Here is a 22699-nt window from a genome sequence, read left to right on the forward strand (position 1 = left end):
TGGGGGGTGGGCATTTTGATTATTGTTATTTTATTAATTATTATTTTAATCATTTTTTGTTCTATTATTATTTATTTTTAAATTATTATTTTAATATTTTTTTTATTATATTTATTTTATAAATATTATTTTATTTTATTTTATTTTATTAATATTTATTTTTTTCGTCGCTTGATACATGGCAGGGAGGGGGGCTCTCCTTCCCTGGTGGTCCAGTGGCATTGGTAGTTCAGTGGGGGACAAGGGGGGCTGGCAGGGAGCACTTACCTCTCCTGCAGCTCCTGTCAGCTCCCTCCTCCTCCGTGCCGGTCCGTGCAGCTCCTCTGTCAGCTCACACTGTAAGTCTCGCGGCCGCACTATGACCCCGCGGCTCTCGCAAGATTTACACTGGGAGCTGACCGAGGTGCTGAACGGACCGGCGCGGAGGAGAAGGGAGCTGACAGGAGCTGCAGGAGAGATAAGATCGATCTCTGCAGCCCCCACAGCCCCCTGTCTGTATTATGGCAATCAGGGGCAGACTGACCGGTCGGGCACTTCGGACATGGTCCGAGGGCCCGGCCGGGAGGGGGGCCCGCCATCAGGGGGCCCGGCCGCCCCTTTAAATGCTGCAGCCGCCTGAGCGCTCTCTTAAGAGCCTCAGGCGGCTGCAGCTTCTCACCTCCCCTCCCCTGTAGCTGTGCGGTCCGCGGTGCCCGGCCGGAGTGATAGGAAGGTGCTTAGTGTGCACCTTCCTGTCAGTCCGGCCGGGTACAGGAAACAGAAACTTCTGTTCCGCGCGGAACAGGAGTTTCTGTTTCCTGTACCCGGCCGGACTGACAGGAAGGTGCACACTCAGTGTGCACCTTCCTATCACTCCGGCCAGGCACCGCGGACCGCACAGCAGCTCGGCCACGCTACATGGGGAGGGGGTAAAAAGAGTGGGAGAGTGGGAGGGGGGGTGTTAAAAAGAGAGTGGGGGGGTGTTAAAAAGAGAGTGGGGGTGTTTAAAAAGAGTGGGGGGTTAAAAGGAGAGTGGGAGTGGGGGGGTTTAAAAAGAGAGTGGGGGGGGTTTAAAAAGAGAGTGGGGGGGGTTTAAAAAGAGAGTGGGGGGGGTTTAAAAAGAGAGTGGGGGGGTTAAAAAGAGGGTGGGGGGTTAAAAAGAGAGTGGGGGGGTTAAAAAGAGAGTGGGGGGGGTTAAAAAGAGAGTGGGGGGGGGGTTAAAAAGAGAGTGGGGTGGGGGGGTTAAAAAGAGAGTGGGGTGGGGGGGTTAAAAAGAGAGTGGGGTGGGGGGGTTAAAAAGAGAGTGGGGTGGGGGGGGTTAAAAAGAGAGTGGGGTGGGGGGGTTAAAAAGAGAGTGGGGTGGGGGGGTTAAAAAGAGAGTGGGGGGGTTAAAAAGAGTGGGAGGGGGGGTAAAAAGAGAGTGGGAGGGGGGTAAAAAGAGAGAGGGAAGGGGGTAAAGAGGGAAGGGGGGTTAAAAAGAGAGTGGGAGGGGGGGTAAAAAGAGAGAGGGAAGGGGGTAAAGAGGGAAGGGGGGGTAAAAAGAGAGAGGGAGGGGGGTAAAAAGAGAGGGGGGGTAAGAAGAGAGAGGGAGGGGTAAGAAGAGAGGGAGGGGTAAGAAGAGAGGGAGGGGGGTAAAAAGAGAGGGAGGGGTAAGAAGAGAGGGAGGGGTAAGAAGAGAGGGAGGGGGGTAAAAAGAGAGGGAGGGGTAAAAAGAGAGGGAGGGTGGGTAAGAAGAGAGGGAGGGTGGGTAAGAAGAGAGGGAGGGGGTAAGAAGAGAGGGAGAGGGTAAGAAGAGAGAGAGAGGGAGGGGGTAAGAAGAGAGAGGGAGGGGGGGTAAAAAGAGTGGGGAGGGGGTAAGAAGAGAGAGGGGAGTAAGAAGGGGGTAAGAGAAGAGTAAGAAGAGAGGGAGGGGGGAGTAAGAAGAGAGGGAGGGGGGAGGGGGTAAGAAGAGAGGGGGGAGTAAGAAGTGGGTAAGAAGAGGGGGAGAGAAGAGTAAGAAGAGGGGGGAGTAAGAAGAGAGGGAGGGGGGAGTAAGAAGAGAGGGAGGGGGGAGTAAGAAGAGAGGGAGGGGGGAGTAAGAAGAGAGGGAGGGGGGAGTAAGAAGAGAGGGAGGGGGGAGTAAGAAGAGAGGGAGGGGGGAGTAAGAAGAGGGGGGAGGGGGGAGAAAGAAGAGGGGGGAGGGGGGAGAAAGAAGAGGGGGGAGGGGGGAGAAAGAAGAGGGGGGAGGGGAGTAAGAAGAGGGGGGAGGGGAGTAAGAAGAGGGGGGAGGGGAGTAAGAAGAGGGGGGAGGGGAGTAAGAAGAGGGGGGAGGGGAGTAAGAAGAGGGGGAGGGGAGTAAGAAGAGGGGGGGAGGGGGGTAAGAAGAGGGGGGAGTAAGAAGGGGGTAAGAAGAGGGGGAGGGGGGGTAAGAAGAGGGGGAGAGAAGAGTAAGAAGAGTAAGAAGAGAGGGAGGGGGGAGTAAGGAGAGGGAGGGGGGAGTAAGGAGAGGGAGGGGGGAGAAAGAAGAGGGGGGAGGGGGTAAGGAGAGGGAGGGGGGAGTAAGAAGGGGGTAAGAAGAGGGGGAGAGAAGAGTAAGAAGAGGGGGAGTAAGAAGAGAGGGAGGGGGGAGTAAGAAGAGGGGGGAGGGGAGTAAGAAGAGGGGGGAGTAAGAAGGGGGTAAGAAGAGGGGGAGGGGGGAGTAAGAAGAGGGGGAGGGGGGAGTAAAAAGAGGAAGGGGGAGTAAGAAGAGTGGGGAGCGGGGTAAGAAGAGGGGTAAGAAGAGGGGGAGGGGGGTAAGAAGAGGGGGGTAAGAAGAGGGAGGAGTTAGAAGAGGTGGGAGTAAGAAGAGGGGGAGGGGGGAGTAAGAAGGGGGGTAAGAAGAGAGTGAGTAAGAAGAGGGTGGGAGTAAGAAGGGGGGTAAGAAGAGGGGGAGTGGGGAGTAAGAGGAGGGCAATTGCCCCCTCCCCTGTCCGCAGGCACCGTGCGGGCAGCCGGCAGGGGAGGGAGGAAGAGAGGACCCGGGAGCTCAGCCTGCAGCTCCTCTGGGTCCTTCTTGCGCGAGCAACGGCAACGTTAAGGCTCTTGCGAGAGTAAACTCTAGCCCTGGAGCTACGGGCTAGAGTTCACTCTCAACACTGTGACCACCAGGGATTCCTGGTGGTCGCAGTGGTGAGAGTGAACTCTAGCCCCATAAACACACTGCCCCCACACACCATACACATTTACACACATTGCCTCACACACACATACACTGCCCACCCATACACACACAGCCCCCCATACTAACATTGCCACACACATACACAGCCCCCTCATACACGCATTGCCCCACACACCCTACACATTCACACACTACACCCACTCACACACACTGAACCTTTCACACACACTGCACCCCTTACACATTGCACCACTGCTCCTATACCCTACTACAGCCTCATATCCCAGCAGACCCCAGGTAAGTTGTCAAACTGTTCTTAAACGGTTTGACTACTTACTCTGGGAGGGGGTCCGGCCCTCCTGGCACCATAACGACTACACAGAGCAGTAGTGGTTATTGTGCATGGATTATTTCTTTAAATAATCTACAAGTGCCCCAGTAGCCAGCAAGCCAGCCAGCCCACAGGCTGGCCAGCCAGCCAGCCAGCCCACAGGCTGGCCAGTAGCCAGCCAGCCAGCCCACAGGCCACCAGTTAGGCTTACAGCCAGCAAGCCCACAGCCTGCCAACCGCAGCCAACAAGCCACAGCCTGCCAGCCAGCAAGCCACAGCCTGCCAGACGGGAGTAAGAAGGGGGTAACAGCCTGCCAGTCGCAGCCAGCAAGCCCACAGCCTGCCGGCAGTAGCCAGCAAGCCCACAGCCTGCCAGTAAGCCCACAGCCTTCCAGCAAGCCCACAGACTGCCAGCCAGCAACAGTAATTAAGGTAAGAGGAGCCAACTTGGCCTAGGTATCAGCGAGCTATGTTGTGTTGCTATATTGTGAATAGGAACCAGAGTGTTGGAGACCCCCCTCCAAGCCCCATTAGACTCCATTGTAGTCTCTAATGGGACCTGGAGGAAATTCTTTCTAACACACTCTCTAAAGGACACTGAGATAGCCTCTGCTAGAATGCTCCCCCCCCCCTCCATGGCCCATTAGCCCTCAATTGTAGTCTCTACTGGGGCCTGGAGGCGACTGTTTCCAGCAGGGACACTGAGATGGCCTCTGTTAGAAAGACCCCCTTCCAAGCCTATTAGACTCCATTGTAGTCTCTAATAGGGCCTGGAGGGGATTCTTTCTAACACACTCTCTAAAGGACACTGAGATAGCCTCTGCTAGAAAGACCCCCCTCCATGGCCCATTAGCCCTCAATTGTAGTCTCTACTGGGGCCTTGAAGGGATTATTGCACTTTTGTTCCTTGTGTCTAAAGATTGTGTAGGGTGTGGCTGGAGGCGGTGCATGGAGGCGGGACATGGGTGGCGCTTTCTGCGGAGTATAGGTGGGGCCTGTAAGGGGGCCCTTGATTTATTTTGCCCGGGGGCCCTGAGGGTTCTCAGTCCGCCCCTGATGGCAATGCAAATTGCCATAATACAGACATTGACTCGAGTATAAGCCGAGTTGTTTTTTTTCAGCATAAAAAATGTGCTGAAAAACTCGGCTTATACTCGAGTATATACGGGTACCAAAGTGTCAGATTTTGACACACGTATTACGTCATGGTACTAATCCTAGTATTTGTTTATTTTATAACTTACATTGTGCTCGCTCTATTTTGGATATAAATAGACACACTGGCATAAAACCGTGGTGGCATTAAATCTACAAAGTGCGAGGGGCGGAGCCTGACTGCCGGAGTGGACGGTCGCATGCTACCCAAGCTCTGGGCCCAAGACCGTGAAATCGCCTGACTACCCAGCCAAAACTAACTGTGTACCACCCCACTCACCTACTGGGCACTCGCAAACAGCTCGGGGACACAGTGCGTGCGGTAAAATCCGCGACGGTCAGCAACTCCACGATGACGCAACCATGCGGCCTACGGGAGGCCGGGGCGGGGGGAGACGGCCGCTCTCCTTGCACTCCGGTCGACCGTGGAGCCCGTAATTGCTCCCACCCCCCATGGACCAGCGGGGGTTATCCTGGTCCACCATAAGGCGCAGAAACACTCACCCCGTCCTAGCCGGAGAGGCCCTGAAGAGTTACACTTCTACACGGAGGAAGCCAAGATGGCCGCCGAACCAAGGCCCATCTCACTCCAAACCCCCAAAACGAGGGCTACCCGGGGAGGACGCAATCGTCAAAGCCTTTAATGCATTCTGGGCTAAATATAGAGAACTAACCCTACAGAAAGAGGTACAGTGTGCCATGACAAAACCAACCCAAAGCAACATACGGACTGACAAGAAGTTAAGCCAGACAGACCTTAAGCAAGTCACAAAGAGGCTGGATGGAAAGCGGAGGCAACACAGCCAGCAGGGAGCCACTCGGAGCCTAACCTGGTCTCACTCACTGGACCAACCTCAGCCTACCACTCCTTATAGCACCCTGAGAAATACACCTAAAGCTCAGAGGCCTATCACCAAGCATGCAAGTCGCAGCGCAACACCACGAGACCACCTGGCCGGTCAGCACCACCGTCTACCCAAATACTCACTCTGAGAGACTCGGAAAAAACGCCATGGGGGAACAGGCACAAGAAGCAATCTAAGCCTACACCTCATCACAATGGCCCTCTAGTGAATTGCAGATCACGCCAAAATCATCCAGCCAAGCACATTGTGCCCCAACGTAGCCCTCCGGCCCGAGTGGCCTGTTACTCTAGCCGGGGCTGGCACAAGACCTGCGACAGGCACACTCAGGACTCTGTTACGGGACAATCCTCCTGTTTGCGGACCCCCCTGCGTACCAGCCTGAGCACTTGACCCGGAGGGTGGGATCCTGGCGGGGATGCTGTGGATGACAGAGAAGGACCCTACCCGACAAGAGGAATAGGCTGATAGGCCCGCACTCCGTGCCCACCGCCAGGCTGCTACACACACATCCGAACTCAGCACACTGTCTGCAACACATATGGAACTTTACTAACCACTTAACCTAAACAGCAGACTTAACACAGCATAACATAATATATGATAAGCTCATAATCTAATTAAGCACCAACTTATGTTTTCCCTCTTTGTTAATGCCTCTAATTTTTATTACACCCAACCATGATGTAGTGTGTACACTTCATACCACACATACCACACATTAGATGACGCATGCTTTCACCAACCAGCACCTCCCGCTGTCAGCCTGGGCGACACTAATCTTAGCATGCCTAGCCTGATCAGACACCCAAACTCACTATTTAGCTGAGTTTCATAATCCTTTGGTCACTTGAACTTTTCTCTTAGTGTCACTCTTACACTCTCATTGCATGTAGCAGTCACATGACAAGGATAATAGCACTAGTTTGTTTAAATACTAGTTAATAAGCGTAGTTTTATTTTTTTTCTTTTATTTTTCTTTCTTTTCCTTCATGATATATCTTATGTGCTAGCATTGTTTAGTAATTTAAAGCATAATACCTAACTGTATCCTACTGCTAATCGATGCATGCTTAATGCCTACTCATAATGCGTTACTCTACTCATACAAAATACGTTGTGTAACGGAATTGCTCACTAATAGCACTAAAGCGATGTAACTAACGTTTAGATATCAAAAGCATAGTCACCGCAATGATTTAACTTGAATTAACTACCTAGCTACCTACACAAGCGACTGTCTCTACTGGTTAATATTATATTATAAATTGTGCCTGTTCATCTTGTGCCCCGCATGTTGAGCGTGGGATATGTTGGAGGACTGCTTTTGGGGCACCTCTTACCTGCCTGTGATATATACGTGCACAACAAAAATAAAGAATGTAAAAAAAAAAAAAATCAAAAAAAAAATCTACAAAGTGCTGTGGAAGACAGCCTGTGAGCTTACAGTTTATATTTGGTTTTGGGACACCTATGGGGTGCCAAAGGAAGTTTGTGCCCGAACAGCGGCGCTGGAGATAGACTCCAAGGCCACAACCTATTCAGTTGATATCAATAAGAAGATTAGTACAGACTAGTGAGAAACAAGTCCAGTACCAATCCTATTATCATTATTAAAGTACTAGCCCAACATTGGAATGAGAAAACCTTACAAATGTATAATACACAACCTTATTAAATCCCTATAAGGATGATACAAAAACACACAAAAAAAAAACGGTGCCAACAGCCTCCTATACTGGAATAGCTCTCATTCTGGGCCCCTGAGGCAGGGCATACCCACTACCCCACACCTCAAAGTATTCAAAAAAATAAAAAAAATCCTGGGCCCCCACATTAACATCATGACACGTAGAGGTAGAAACTTGAGAGATCTTCTATCTCCTAACAATATCCAACCCCAACATTCCATCAAACTTGGCTTACTAGTCCCCTCGGGGGTTCCTTCAGGTGCGGGCAATGTGTAAAATGCAAGTTTAACTCTAAGAACATATGGACAGTGAAACAGTCCTTCGAAATGAATACATTCTTTAATTGCAACACCGCTGGTCTGGTTTACCTTTTAAAGGGACACTATAGTCACCTGAACGGGGGGCGGGGCCTGACCTGCAAGCCGATCGGTCGCATGGCGGAGGAGCTCCCGACAAACATGCTGCCTACAAGGAGAATGCTCACCTCTACTAAGCTTGAAATCATGCCGGGAGTTGCTACCCAGGATGGGGGCACCCTGGCGAACCCGAGGATACCAGACCCGAGTTCCTCCTGCAATCCTGAACCGACGAAGGCGGGCTGCGGCCCACGGCAGATGGAGCTGAGGGGAGATTGCCGCTCTCCTCGCCCAAAAGCAGGACCGGCGGGGGTGATCCCGGTCCAACCACCCCTGGCACCAAGGCTTATACGGGTGAAAAAAACGACTCTCAGCGGGTTGCCCGCAAAAGCAGGGGAACGCACAATGGCGGACGCCACGTGTGAACACAGCGACACAACATGGCAACTTACTTGGGCACGACTTGAAGCCATAATAGACACCTTCTGGGCAAGCCTGGAGAGCGGACAGCAACAGACCGCAAAACCGGCGAACTCGCCTGATAGAAAACCCAAGGACCCCCGCTACAGCCACTTTAGCAACCCCCTGGTACAATCACAAAGATGGCGCCGCAGACGGAGACCCCACCCGCGTGCACGCAAACCAACTCATCAGAGGCACAGGGTGAGGCTGACCCGAAAAGGCCCAAGGGCCATCACCAGACCCAAGGCATGGCAGAGAACCGCAACGCTGCCACCAGCAAGAGAGCCTACCACACCACATCATGCACAGCCACAGCCAAAGAGCACCACACTCACCCGGCCGAAAACACTGTACACCGGCAACATCAGCGCAGATCAGCGTAAAGGCAGGTGGCCGAGGAAAACGGCGGCACCCACACCACCCCACTCTGCCCGACCCCTGCGGGACACCCAAGCATACCCACAGCCCTCTTATAAACGAGGCATAGGCTGACTGGGCACAAGCACCCCAGGAGATGGTAGAGGCCCTTACACACTGCCTCTGCAGTTCAGGACGCTGCCCAGACCTTACCACAACCTCCACAACTGAGACTGACTTAACACTTAAGTAAACCTCACAGCCCCAATGTGCAACATCTCTCTTGTCTTGTTCACACAAGTTTAACAATTGTATGTCACTCTTAGCCTAACTGTACTATGCTGTATTGTCCACACGGGGCTATGTCACTTGCTACTCACGTCTTGAGCTATTATTTGCAGATTTATAAGCTTGATATGTCTAGAGAATGTAACAAGGCTACTTGACAGTCTAAGCAGGTTTTTGTGATGTCATGCAGCGGGACATGAATAGTCCTAATGATTAATGATATTATCATCGTTTTCTGCCTTTACCAGTTAAATGCCTCCTAGAGGTCTTCTCTTGCATAATGCATGCGGGTGCTATTTTCCATATTTTTCTTTATTTCTCACCTTAATTTTAAGCAAGTACCCTTAAACTATTTATGTATAGCTTGATGCCGGGGCTAATAGGACGTTTTCAATAGTTCACCTAAGCAACTTACTATGAGGGCTTTGGTCATAGCGTGTACCTAGCATGTAAAGATTATTTAACTTCCTGAGGGGCCTACTGTGTGATACTTAGCGTGTTCCCAATCAGACTTAACCAGGATATTCACAGTTGAACCCTGTCCAGCATGTAACCTAACCTTAACATTAACTTAAGCAACCATATCGTTAGCGCTGTTTAGCCTACTTAGCGTGATACACATAACATGTTCAATATACGCTTCTGTTTAACGACTTATAAAAATAAAAACGAGGCACATTTATTCCGGAAATGTAAATAGCACGGTTACAGCTGTATTAACCCGTATCTCCTGTGGTATACCCTTGCATTTCCCTTTCTCTATTCTGTACCCATCATATACGCCTCAATAAAATAAAATAAAATAAAGTTTGATTTATAGTCACCTGAACAATTTTAGCTTAGAGTGACTATAGTGTATATTTAGGTGACTATAGTGTTCCTTTAACCTGTGTATGCAATCTTAAATATGTTGGTAAGACCTTTCGCCCTTTCATAGTAAGGATTAAGGAACATGTAAGGTCTCCCAGGTTAAGCATAGAGACCCCCATCACCAGTCACCGTAAGGAATTCCACTCAGGAGATTCCGAAGGACTTCGTTTCTGTGGGTTGGAACTGGTTAAACACAACCAAAGAGGGGCTGATTATTACAGGTTCCTGAGACAACGTGAGAGCTTTTGGAGAAGACTCTTCAACCTAGAGGGTTAAACAAGGGCTCCTCTTTTGCACCATTTATTTAATTGGCAATACATTTATAAATATGTTTTATTATTGGATTCCCTATCCAACATTGACATCAATTTTGTTCGGGTCACTTGTCACATCTGTATATGAAGCTCAGACAGGATACTTAGATATGGACATTAATATCTTATTTTCATGTCTAACACTATATTCTATATTTCATCTGATGCTTACACCAGACATCCAACTTTGAAAGACTTTCTTAATATCTTTCCTCTCCCTATTAGGAATATATACTTTAAGATTGACTGAATTCTTTACATGCTTTCTGGCATTGGAGGAGTTAATTTGTTTGCTTTCATGACCCTCTGGCATTGGGTGGGTTTATTTGTTGGTTCTAATGACCCTCTGGCATTGGAGGAGTTAATTTGTTTGCGTTCATGAACCTCTGGCATTGAAGGGGTTAATTTGTTGATTCTAATGACCCTCTGGCATTGGAGGAGTTAATTTGTTTGCGTTCATGAACCTCTGGCATTGAAGGGGTTAATTTGTTGATTCTAATGACCCTCTGGCATTGGAAGGGTTAATTTGTTGATTCTAATGACCCTCTGGCATTGGGTGGGTTTATTTGTTGATTCTAATGACCCTCTGGCATTGGAGGGGTTAATTTGTTGGTTCTAATGACCCTCTGGCATTGGAGGAGTTAATTTGTTTGCGTTCATGACCCTCAGGCATTGGAGGAGTTAATTTGTTGGTTCTAATGACCCTCTGGCATTGGAGGAGTTAATTTGTTGGTTCTAATGACCCTCTGGCATTGGAGGAGTTAATTTGTTTGCGTTCATGACCCTCAGGCATTGGAGGAGTTAATTTGTTGGTTCTAATGACCCTCTGGCATTGGAGGAGTTAATTTGTTGGTTCTAATGACCCTCTGGCATTGGAGGAGTTAATTTGTTGGTTCTAATGACCCTCTGGCATTGGAGGAGTTAATTTGTTGGTTCTAATGACCCTTTGGCATTGGAGGGGTTAATTGGTTGGTTCTAATGACCCTCTGGCATTGGAGGAGTTAATTTGTTGGTTCTAATGACCCTCTGGCATTGGAGGAGTTAATTTGTTGGTTCTAATGACCCTCTGGCATTGGAGGGGTTAATTTGTTGCTTCTAATGACCCTCCTCCTCCTTAGCAACTTGCTATTACTATTAATCGTAAGATCTCTCTGGGCAAATAGGCAGTGTCTATGTCTAGGCAGTGGTAGATGAGTTAGTATTGACTATTATAGTCTATGTCTAGGCAGTGGTAGATGAGTTAGTATTGACTATTATAATCTATGTCTAGGCAGTAGTAGATGAGTTAGTATTGACTATTATAGGTAGATGATAGGCTGCCTTGGAGCTGCAGTGTTTAGCTTATTTCACACTGGCTATATGTCGTTTATGAGGGGTTACCCTGAAGCAGTTATTTACGGATTTATTTAGCTGTCTTTTCTATACTATTGGTTAATCTCTGCATCTTCAGGGTGTATCCTATATGGGACTATTTGTTCCTTTACTTATGAGCCGACCAATCTAATAATCTCTATATTATTATACTGGCTCTGAGCACTTGACCATAAGGGATATTATACTAGGGGCAATTTCATCTGCAATTGTTGGTTTCCCGGCTGTTATAGTTTCTCAGCCTGGGGTTTACTGCTTTGGATTACCCCATATATTCTAATTTCCTTATCTTTCTATGGTTTCTTAAAGGGACAGTGTAGTCCAAACATTCAGTATCTCCTCCCTCTGCATGCAGACACTGAACTTTCCTCATAGAGATTCATTGATTCAGTTCATCTCTATGAGGAGATGCTGATTGGCCAGGGCTGTGTTTGAATCATGCTGGCTATGCCCCTGATCCTATGGGGAAGCATTGTGATTGGATCAGGCCACCACTTCTGATGATGTCAGCAGACAGCTTGTTTTTTTGAGGCAAACAGGATGCAGATCTATAGCTTCAGGGTTGAATACAGTAAGATTTTGCTATATGTATGGAGGCATGAGAGGCCATGGGGGGCTAGATGGTGATTTTAACACTATAGGGTCAGGAATACATACTTGTGTTCCTGACCCTATAGTGATCCTTTAAGCTGATTAATAAGAGAGTCACTGGTTAACTCCATACAGAGCCTTCTATACTCTCCAATTTCTGCCTATGACCCATTACACTGCCTTAGGATCCGTCTGCTATTCTCTATCTACATTTATTGTTATATATTAAATACTATATGAGACTTTCCTAGACCCCAGTAGCTCATAAGACTTAGCTGGGTGCTTTCAATTTGTATGCATGTATGCAACATAGCATGAGGTTCCGTTCACCTGCTTTCTAGTCTATACCAAGCTGGGAGATCATTCTGACAATCTATATAGGATCAATCTGCTTGTCTGATTTTGCTTATTTTCTATTTTTTCACTTTATCACATTTTTCTGGCACAGTTTTTTGTATCATCATTTTTTTTTTGTGTGTTTTTGTATCATCCTTATAGGGATTTAATAAAGTTGTGTATTATACATGTGTAAGGTATTCTCATTCCATTGTTGGGCTAGTACTTTAATAATGGTAATAGGATTGGTATTGGGCTTGTTTCTCACTAGTCCGTACTAATCTTCGTATTGATTTCTATGTTGGGTTATGCCCTAATTACCCCACAACCATTACGGACTTGGTGGTCGATTCTCTTTCATCGTGTTTGTATATTTATCCTATTCACTTGATACATTGCTGTTTCTCCAGCATCGAATGGCATGACTGTGTGTAACATGTAGATTAATGGGGCCATAAGCAAGATCCCCTCCACCTACTCTACCATTGGGCAATCCCTGCGTTTAATACACAGAAAAAAGGGGACTGCGCTCTCCCTAAAATATGGAACCCTCGGTCAATAAATATGTAGACAACTGAGCTGCGTACCACAACCACCTACAAAAAATATTTAACTTTTTGTGGAAAGATAACAATCCACCAATAAAAATGTATTGATCCTTGTATATATAATATACTATTCTTTATAGCAATGTTTGCAATTTCTGTTAATAACGTTAAAAAAATAAATTTAAAACAGAAAAAAAAAAACTAAGAAAAACAAAAAAACCTGCGTTTACTACAGAAAATGCGATCAGCCGGAGACACCAAGTTAGAATCAGAAATCGTCCCGCAAGATGCCCTAGTCCAAGGTTAGGCAACCTTCGGCACTACAGATGTTGTGGACTACATCCCCCATAATGCTCTTACACCCATAATGCTAGCAAAGCATCATGGGAGGTGTAGTCCAAAACATCTGGAGTGCCGAAGGTTGCATATGCCAGCCCTAGAAAATACCATAAGTATTTTTTTTGGACTTCCGCATTTAACACATTTAATGACTTGCGCTGCTTTCTGTCCCAGCTGGTAAATTGAGCCTGCTGCGAGGAAAATTAAAGCAGATGCCCACCTTTCTAGCCTTTATTATTTTGTCATAGAAACCACAAAACTCTCTAATCTAGGACAGATTAGAATCAAACTATTTCTTTAGCAGTTGTAGTGCCAGGGATGGGTTTCTGCGGCAAGGTGAAGGTTATGTTTAGATGTCTCAGTTCTGCAAGTGCTGTGCTAATTATTTTTCAGGCTGAAGTCCCTCTCATTTTGGGGTTTAATTACTGAACACTGAATTGTGGTAAATTGAATCAAAGATCAGGAAAATGTAGGCTCTGATAGCCAGATTGAATATAGTTGAATAGAATAGACATTTTACAATATATTTGTCAATTTCCCTAAATTCACTGTTTAGTGAATCAAACAATCACTTAAAACCAGTTCCAGACATTGCAAATTCTTTCCACGTGAAGTCGCCAATTTGAATGGAAACCTGAAGCTTTCTTTTAGGAAAACGACAGGCGGAAATCTGGAGGCTGGATTACGGGGGCTGCAAATACAATTTATTAATGAAATTCATATTAAAAGATTTAACAAAAGACGTTTAGCAGCTTCATCGCTTTCCCTGAGTACAGAAATGTGTGAATTAACATGCATTTAGTGCCATTAATCTATAGATCACCGTACATCAAATAACGAGTTATGTGCGTTTTGTAAAATGATCTAAACATACAACGTACAGTCATAAATGATCTCTATTTTTATTACACATTCCTTGGAAAACCTGATTAAGAGGGACATTTAGAATTAGATCTACACTTGAACCTGTTAACCCCAGCAAGCGTTTTGATGTGAATGTGTGATCTATCCGCCCTGGAGTGTCCCTTTAACTGATCGCATTGTGCTACTTGTAAAGAAAAGATCACAGCTGGAGATTTAGAAAAAATATTTGTTGGATTCTAGCACTTTTTGTAAGACGTATTGTAACGTGTTTTTGTAACACGTTTAAAAGTGGTTCCAATTTCAGACATTTTTTACAGAACACATTAATTGAACCCTTTCATGTGCATTACTCTGGAGTAAAATTGATGTATAATGGCTCCATCATCACGCCATTTCTTCGCTCTATCACATAGTACTTTAAAACGGCCTTTAACATATGCTGGTGTGTTTAACGTTTGTTTAGCCTTTTTTACCATTTTTTTATTATTCACATTTAAATATTTTTTTACCTAACCTGCTTCATGCGGTCACGTCAAATCATTATTCATTCTTCTCTGAGTACTGGATTGCTGGGAATAAACAGCTCAACTGCGTGACTCTTTTAGCTTCCCATTGGTTGCTGACATCACGTGTTTCAGCAACAGGTTTTTTTTTCTAATCAATAACTTTCGGTTGTGATAGAATTAATTCACAGCCACCAGTATCAATATAATAATTGATCTCCCAGCAGTGACTGCAGCTAGACGTGCTATAATATGGATAGACGTACAGCTTTACACAATTCCCCTCCCTTAGAGACTATTGAACAGGCTGACTGTAATTTACTGACTGACATGGCTCAGGGGAAACGTTTGTATGACTCTGTATGTAACTTCGCCCAGTGAGGGGAATTTCAATTAATATCCCTAAAATGCTCAGAGAGACTTCCATAATCAGCCATTACCAACCTACAGGCTTATTCATCAAACTAGGAATTCCACATTTTAGCCCAAACTAGACGAACTGGCGTAATAGCTGAGCGGCAGAATTTATCCAGTTGAAATATTTTAAATTTGAAATTGGCTGTGTTCTCATCTATTCTGTTTAGTGAATCAGCCAGTCGTATCAGAGCTGCTGTGTTACAATATTGTATCCAGGTTCGCCAACCACCACTATCCACAAAATTACAGACCCTGAAATCCAAGGTTCACGGTTTATTCTGAGCTCTCCTACCATGGTTTTAAAGAATGGTAACAAATCGACATCTGTCGTGGTGCCGCAGGATACGTGGAGCTCTGCATTCTCCCCTGAGACCAGGAACAATGTAAAATACTCCCCCTCTCCACTGTTCCTCCATCCATTTAAAGATTAACTTGAATTGTTATGCAGATGGTTTGGGGACCAATCCTCTTATCTTCCTCCAAAATTCCTCGACATGAAAGAACAACTGTTTGCTGTGTTTGACTCCTCGAAGTCCACAACGTTGGACATTTTAATCCATTTCTGGAGGTATTAATTTACTGCAAACTATATACTACGCCTGACATGCCCTTATAATGTAACTAGATCTCAGAAAATAGATAAAACCAAAGAAAGCACCCATGTTTGACCCAACACAGGACCAGATATTGGCAAACCCCTTGTTACGATGATAAAAAGGACATTAATAAAGGCTCGCTCTGAAACTTTGACTCAAATTCTATTCAATCACTATTAAAGAAAACCCATCAATGTTTCAACCTAAACGGGCCATGGCTATTCTTTAAAGGGATACTCTAAGCAGCAAAACAACTGTAGCTTAATGAAGCAGTTTTGGTGTATGGATCATGCCCTGCAGCCTTACTGCTCAATTCTCTGCCATTTAGGAGGTAAATCACTTTATTTATACGGCTTTGGTCACACCTCCCTGCATGTGACTTACACAGCCTTGCTGAATACTTCCTGTAAAGAGTCATCTAATGTTTACACTTACTTTATTGCACATTCTGTTTGATTTAGAATGTATTATCTCCTGCTCTGTTAATAGCTTGATAGACCCTGCAGGAGCCTCCTTACAAAGTAAGACATAAACACTTATAAAGTAAGTTACATCTGATTGAAAATGAAACCATTTTGTTTTCATGCAGTCTGTCAGTCACAGCCACGGAGGTGTGACTAGGGCTGCATAAACAGTTACAAAGAGATTAAACTCTTAAATGGCAGAGGATTGAGCAGTGAGACTGCAGGAGCATGATCTATACACTAAAACTGCTTCGTTAAGCTAAAGTTGTTTTGGTGCCTATAGTGTCGCTTTAAAGAGTTACTCCAAGCACTATCCATGTTTATAACAAAATCTCATAATATGCCTATTTCACTCTGCCAAAAAACAAAACAAGAAAAGTGTGTAATTAAATATTTATTCTGAAATTGCAGATACAAATTGATTAATCTAGTTTATGATATGGAGTCCCTGAAAATACTGCAGCCACCATTAACTAATAAATATGAATGACATTTAAACCATAAAATAAAAAATCACACTGAGAGCAAAATAATACGAATCACAGAGACACGAAACAATCTCAGCTGGCGTCCATAAAGGAAGTAGTATCTGCAGATAAAACGCTACATTTCAGACACTTTTTAAAGATAAAAGAAAGATGTAAAATCTCTGTATTATTTATTTAAATACATTATAAAAAGGGGGTCATTTTTACCTCTAAGTTTTCTTTAAATTACCGAGCTACTAAAAATAGAAGAATCACCATGGAAACCAGCAGAATGTGTGGATTGTGCCAAATGTAGCACTTTGTCCCAGGATTTCTCTGTGTGTTTGTATGTTTGTTTTTATGTTTGTGTGCTAGTATGTTTGTGTGTTTGCTAGTGTTTGTATGTTTGTTTTTATGTTTGTTTTTATGTTTGTGTGCTAGTTTGTTTGTGTGTTTGTGTGTTTGCTAGTGTTTGTTTTTATGTTTGTGTGCTAGTATGTTTGTGTGTTTGTGTGTTTGTATGTTTGTGTTTGTATCTATGTTTCTCTACCTATATATATGGCCAGATATGTAATTTACTACAACCAATGGCCTTTGTGTGTCTTAACCCGTTAATTGATACAATGCACTCATAAAATCTTCTACTCGCTTGACAGGCTCTGACACTTTATTTCCATATATGACAGGTTTGATTAATAAAATAATATAAGCTACAAATCATTTTCAAAGGGCTGAGAGAGGCTGTATCAAAAACCAGTCCTGAGCAATACATGAGTCTTCATCAATCAATCATCAATTTATATATTAGTCCAAATAATATGTTTCTCAAACATTCCCTAAATAACATAATTTCCTTCTCATGAACTATTAAAGTGTAAGCTCCTGGGCCCAGCATGCAGTGTACTTTGCAATGAGGGAATTCTCTCTCCACAGACCTTCCTGCTAACTGGAAATCCAAAACTACTGCAAAGGAAATGAAAGAGGCAGCAAAATAGTGTAAAATAGAAGGGACCGGACAATGCTCTGCGTGGGATGGGGCTGGACAAGGCCCTGAGTGGGATGGGGCCGGACAAGGCCCTGAGTGGGATGGGGCCGGACAAGGCTCTGCGTGGGATGAGGCCGGACAAGGCCCTGAGTGGGATGGGGCCGGACAAGGCTCTGCGTGGGATGGGGCCGGACAAGGCCCTGCGTGGGATGGGGCCGGACAAGGCCCTGAGTGGGATGGGGCCGGACAAGGCTCTGCGTGGGATAGGACCGGATAAGGCTCTGCGTGGGATGGGGCCGGACAAGGCCCTGAGTGGGATGGGGCTGGACAAGGCTCTGCGTGGGATGGGACCGGATAAGGCTCTGCGTGGGATGGGACCGGACAAGGCTCTGCGTGAGAAGGGAGTGGTGCAAGGCTCTGCGTAAAAAGGGAGCAGGACAAGGCTCTGCGTGGGGATGGAGCTGGACAAGGCTCTGCCACTAACTAGAGGGGTGATAGGCAAGCAGCTTAAAAGACAGAACAATCACTAATAATAAATACATTTTAAAAAGGATTAGTGTATGATATTATTTACTGCGTTTTATATAAAATTAGTTCCCAAAAATGGTACAATGAATGTGAACATGGCAGATTAAGCAATCAATGACCAGAAATCGACAGATAAAGTTAACATAGAATTTTATCCAATTCAGGCAGTCCTAGTGCGCTTCATGGCAGCCAAACAACATAATGACTAGCGGAACCTCTACATGACCCAGAAAGATTGATATAAAAATCGGAAAGTAAAATGTGATTTAATCATTTAGATCCATAATATTTCAGACACAAAAGAACTCCTTCCAGGAAAGATCAATTTTGTGACAGAGAAATAATCAGAAGCAATACGGCTAAAGCACAGAATCGAGCACTTTTTGTTTTTATGATAGGTCTGTAATACAGGCTCACCCTCTAATCTAGTGCAGTTCCCTAATTTTAAATAGCTATAAATAGTAGCATAATATGTACTCTAATAAATACAAACAAGAACTCAATAAAAGCTGCAGATCCCGGGTGCCAAACACTGCTTCAGCACATAATGTGTCTGGCAAGATGGGTCAGATTCTCTGCTTTGCTGACATCACAATGCTAGTGATCTCAGCGCTGTCAAAGAACGCCAGCGCGTTTCGCCCAGTCTGCAGAATTATACTGAAACAAAGATACCCTTCACTTACCCATGAGAAATAGGAAGTTATTATGTGGCTGCTTGTTTTCCTTCACCAGAATCTGAAAGTCTGACTCCAATAACAATGACGTGGCATCACTAACGGTCTTCTGATAGCATTTTAAGAATTGCGGGATATTTATCGGCGACACATTTACGCCTCATTTTTTGGTGTGGTGTATTAAACCTGTCAATGTTTTTATTTGGGGGGGGGGAGGGGGGAGGTTTACACTATCTGTAAGTCTTGAATATACATAATTATTTTGGGTGACTCGACTGATTTAAGAACTTCCTGACACTTTTTTTCAGACAGAAAAGTTTTGAGAATCCCTTGTATTTTTCCCTCCACTCTAAATTGGTCGGATTTCTGAAGAGGAAAGATGAATTTACTAGAATGAAAACCATCACTTTCCAGATCCCTTTTAGAACACTTTTATAAACACCATCAAATTAATGATGGAATTTAACCATTCCTTTTCTGAACAATTTGATAAACATTCTTTTTATTTGCTGTGTTCCCTCCTGGTCATTGATTATTTAGCCTCTGTTTTTATACTAGTTGGGCGCAGGTATCATTGTTGACTGACAGGTACAGAGCCATTTTGTTTTCTTGAAAGACAGAAAAGGAGAGCGTTTAGAGCAGGGGAGCTAAGATGGAGGCGCCCAGTCCAGGATAGAAATAAACACAGCATGTTCAGTTTCAGTGCTCACAAACAATATATATATTATATCAGTGAACAATGAAATCCGGGAAATTACACTTTCCCTTTATTTTGAATTTACTGAGCTTTCATCTTTCTAAATCTGTAAAGTGTCTCCTATTTATTTCTGAAACTGCACAAGATTATTTTTATATTGTTGGTGGTGTTGGTAAAATGAATATTTAAATGCTCTTCAATACTTTCTCCATTTATTTGGATACCGCTTGTCTTTTTAAGTTTGTTTTCGATAACGTGCATTTGATCATTTAAACATTCCTTTGTATTCTTCATGCAGATTGGCAATCAGCCTGTACCCGGAACGCGTTTGTTTTCCCAATGAAGTTGTTATGGTGACTGGAGTCATTGGGTGCCGTCTAACCGTCAGGGCTTAAACAGTTTGCAAGCAGTTTGACCTTTTAAATTGTCTCCCGGTCACTTGCCAGCCCGCTGTCTCCTCCTCCGGCTGCTTTTGCCTTGCTGATTGGTGATAGGCTGATAGACTGGGAGCATTATCTGATTCTATCCCCAGCCACCAAAACTTCCTGTTTGAAAATGGTTTACCCTTGAAGGTAAGACGGCACCCAGGTACTCCAGCCACCATAACAACTACATTGAGATGATGTTGTCATGGGGTGAGTGTTCCTTTAATTAACTGGTAGCAACAACATTATTAAATAAACCATAAATATGTGATACTTCAGGTTTTAACTCTCGCATTGAGTTTTTGTTTTTTTTGCATTTGCCTGAGCTATGCCAACCATGACTGCAAAAAAAAAACATTGGGTTCCTCAGATAAACTGTGACTGAAAGACAATAAAAGTAGCAGCAGTATTTTTTGGTTTCTCTTACCTGCAAAATGCTCCGGTGTTCTCCACGATGTAGCACTGGCCACCATTGTAGCAGTACGTTGGGTAGATTTCACACAGAGACTTGCAGGAGTTGTTACGTTTGATGTATCCGTTTCTGCACTCTGTGCGGTTCTCACTGGCTCCCGACGTTGTCTGCGTTAAATCCTTATTAATATCAGGGTGGAATTTCGGATGCAATTCACCGCCAAAGAGAATGAATGTTTGATGTGGAACCTGCTCTCTGCTGGTTGGCTTCTCGTCTATGGTTATAGTCTGTACCTTGGGCGTAAGAGTAGCTTCCTGTGGAGCATTGCTGATTTCCTGATCCCTTCCAGTGATATCATCATCGGATTCCTCAATATCATCTTCATCGTCATCATCATCATCATCATCATCACCCTCCAAATCCCCATCTGTGTAGAAAGAAGTGGTGGGGTAAAAATAAGACTCATCAAAAGTTGACTCTTTGTAATGGTCTGGTTTGGGTCGATGTGGATTTTTGTCAAGGATATTTTTTGTGGAGTCCCTACCAGGGAACGTGTAATCTAGGAAGTGCCCGTGAGTCCCATGTAAATCTAGTTCTGAGTCATAGTAGTCAACATCTGTGAATTCAGTAATGAGAGAATGGAATGGGGGATCGGAGGGTTTCAATGGACCTATGGGTGAAAGGCTAGAAGAGAGGGAATTCGGAATTTTCTCAGTTACCACGGTAATATCAGTTTGCCCTTGAGCGCCCTGTGCTTTGGATTGGCTAGACTCTCCCTCCAAAGGTGTAAATTGGCCATTAGACATATCTGTCTCAGAATTTACCACTGTTTTGGATTTTTGTTGCTCTATACCTGAAGGTGATGGAGATTGCAGAACCGTTTCTCTGGACACTTGCAAGAGATGGTCGATTTCTGCTGAGTCTGGGCTGATGGCTTTCTCTGTAATTGGACTCAGCAGTCCTTTGCTCCAGGTAATTGAGGTCTGGGATGGCAAAGCAGTGGCTCTGTCCAGGAACTCACCAACTTCCCATTGTTTATCAAGTGAACTTGTGTGTGTGGCTTGACCTGCAGGCATCCTGAGATGAGGGTCACCGCTTCCAGAGTCTTCTTGGCTTTCTGCACCCAATGGACTTCCACCTTTAACCAGCTCCTTTTTAAATCCCACATCACCAGCTTCCCGGCGAATAGGCCAAACCAAACTAGTGACAGATTCTACGTCTCCAGCTTTATGCTCAGCCAGAAATGATGATACAGAAGGCTTGCCTTCAACATATGTTTTCTCACCGCACCCCACACAGATTGATAAATCCTTGTTCTCTACACTCATCCTGGTGATTTCTGCCGAGAAGTCTTTGGTTGCTACATAGGCCATTGTAGAAGCTGCTGTGGCAGAAACCACAAAGTCAAGAGGTGACTTTTTCTGTAATCTCTTTGCTTTTGTTTCCCTCCATGTTTTATTGTCTGAGAAAGTGTCCTGACCCCCAGATCTTGGGTTTCGGGACGAATCTCTTCCTTCATCTAATGCTTCCTTCTTAAAAGGAGATGAATGCACACCTGGTTCTTGGTAGGAGGATTCACCATCAGGGCTGAAGCTCAAGGTACTGGTCCAGTTAACAGGATCTGAATCCAAGGTAGTGGATGAAGGTAGGATGAGAGATAAAGAGAGAGGAAGATAAAGACAGATATGTGAAACATTGTATGAAACCACTTAATGCAATCAGAAAATGAATAGAATTATTTGCCTTTCTAATGGATTACACATTGATATGACTGCACTTTGTTAAATCAATGATAATTAAAAACGCATTGACTGTGGGACTGGAGGAACAATAAATAAAGTCCTAGATCCACAAAAGGAGACAGCTCCAAAGTGACCAAATATGGATAAAATAATCTTCACAATACACTTCAATCAGCTTCAATGTGAAGATGAAGATAAGATTGCTCCCTGTGTTGGGAGTGACTTGACTGGGTGGCACTGGATGGCCCCAATGTTGCTCAGTACATTCAATTCTCTCCTCCAGGTGCAATACCAGAGCCAAAAAATTATTACAAAATGTCATATCTTATTAATATTATAAGTGTTAGCATGGAAATTACAAAAATATGAGAATGGAAGAAAAGGAGTTGACCCTGTGCGTTTCTCCCTACTCCCATTACACACACAAACGTAATACAAGTGAGGTACGTGTTTAATTTGGATTTCTGAGAACTGCACAACCTGTCAGTAGTGGCTGCTTGTATTATAGGTATTTCATAGTCCCTCTCTCCTCGCTGAGTGTTTACCCCACCCACAAAGTGATTGCTAGCCCCTTAGGGGAGTCCTCAGAAGTCAAACAGGTTTGCCATGTTTTCTTGAAGCAGCAGGGGAGCATGGAAGCCAGAACTCTCTTAGTAAAGTCCAGTGGGGATTCTAATTACTAATATATACACAATATACGGTATACATTTATTTTACAATCTTCTCTTTTTCTAATTTGTTCTAATTCCATCTGAGGAGTGGCCAGTGGAGGCATCCTTAGGCTGTAATGTAAACACTGCATTTTCTATGAAAAGACAGTGTTTACAGCAAAAAGCCTGAAGGTAATGATTCTACTCACCAGAACAAATTCAATAAGCTGTAGCTGTTCTGGTGACTATAGTGTTCCTTTAAATAATACACTCATTAAACCAATA

The 22699-nt window shown here is 44.6% G+C and overlaps 1 protein-coding gene across 3 annotated transcripts in view; it reads right to left on the reverse strand.

Moving 5' to 3' along the window:
- Positions 1 to 22699, reverse strand: part of CSPG5 (chondroitin sulfate proteoglycan 5) — a 144130-nt gene that overhangs the window by 100860 nt on the left and 20571 nt on the right. For 2 of the 3 annotated variants that reach the window (XM_063452863.1, XM_063452862.1), the window contains exon 2: positions 20038 to 21643. In XM_063452863.1, coding sequence (XP_063308933.1) covers positions 20038 to 21643 — 1606 coding nt within the window. The remainder of the gene's footprint in view (positions 1 to 20037; positions 21644 to 22699) is intronic. The other variant, XM_063452864.1, reaches the window with a different exon arrangement.

This window comes from Pelobates fuscus, chromosome 4, assembly GCF_036172605.1.
Source record: "Pelobates fuscus isolate aPelFus1 chromosome 4, aPelFus1.pri, whole genome shotgun sequence".
NCBI classification, from domain to species: domain Eukaryota; kingdom Metazoa; phylum Chordata; class Amphibia; order Anura; family Pelobatidae; genus Pelobates; species Pelobates fuscus.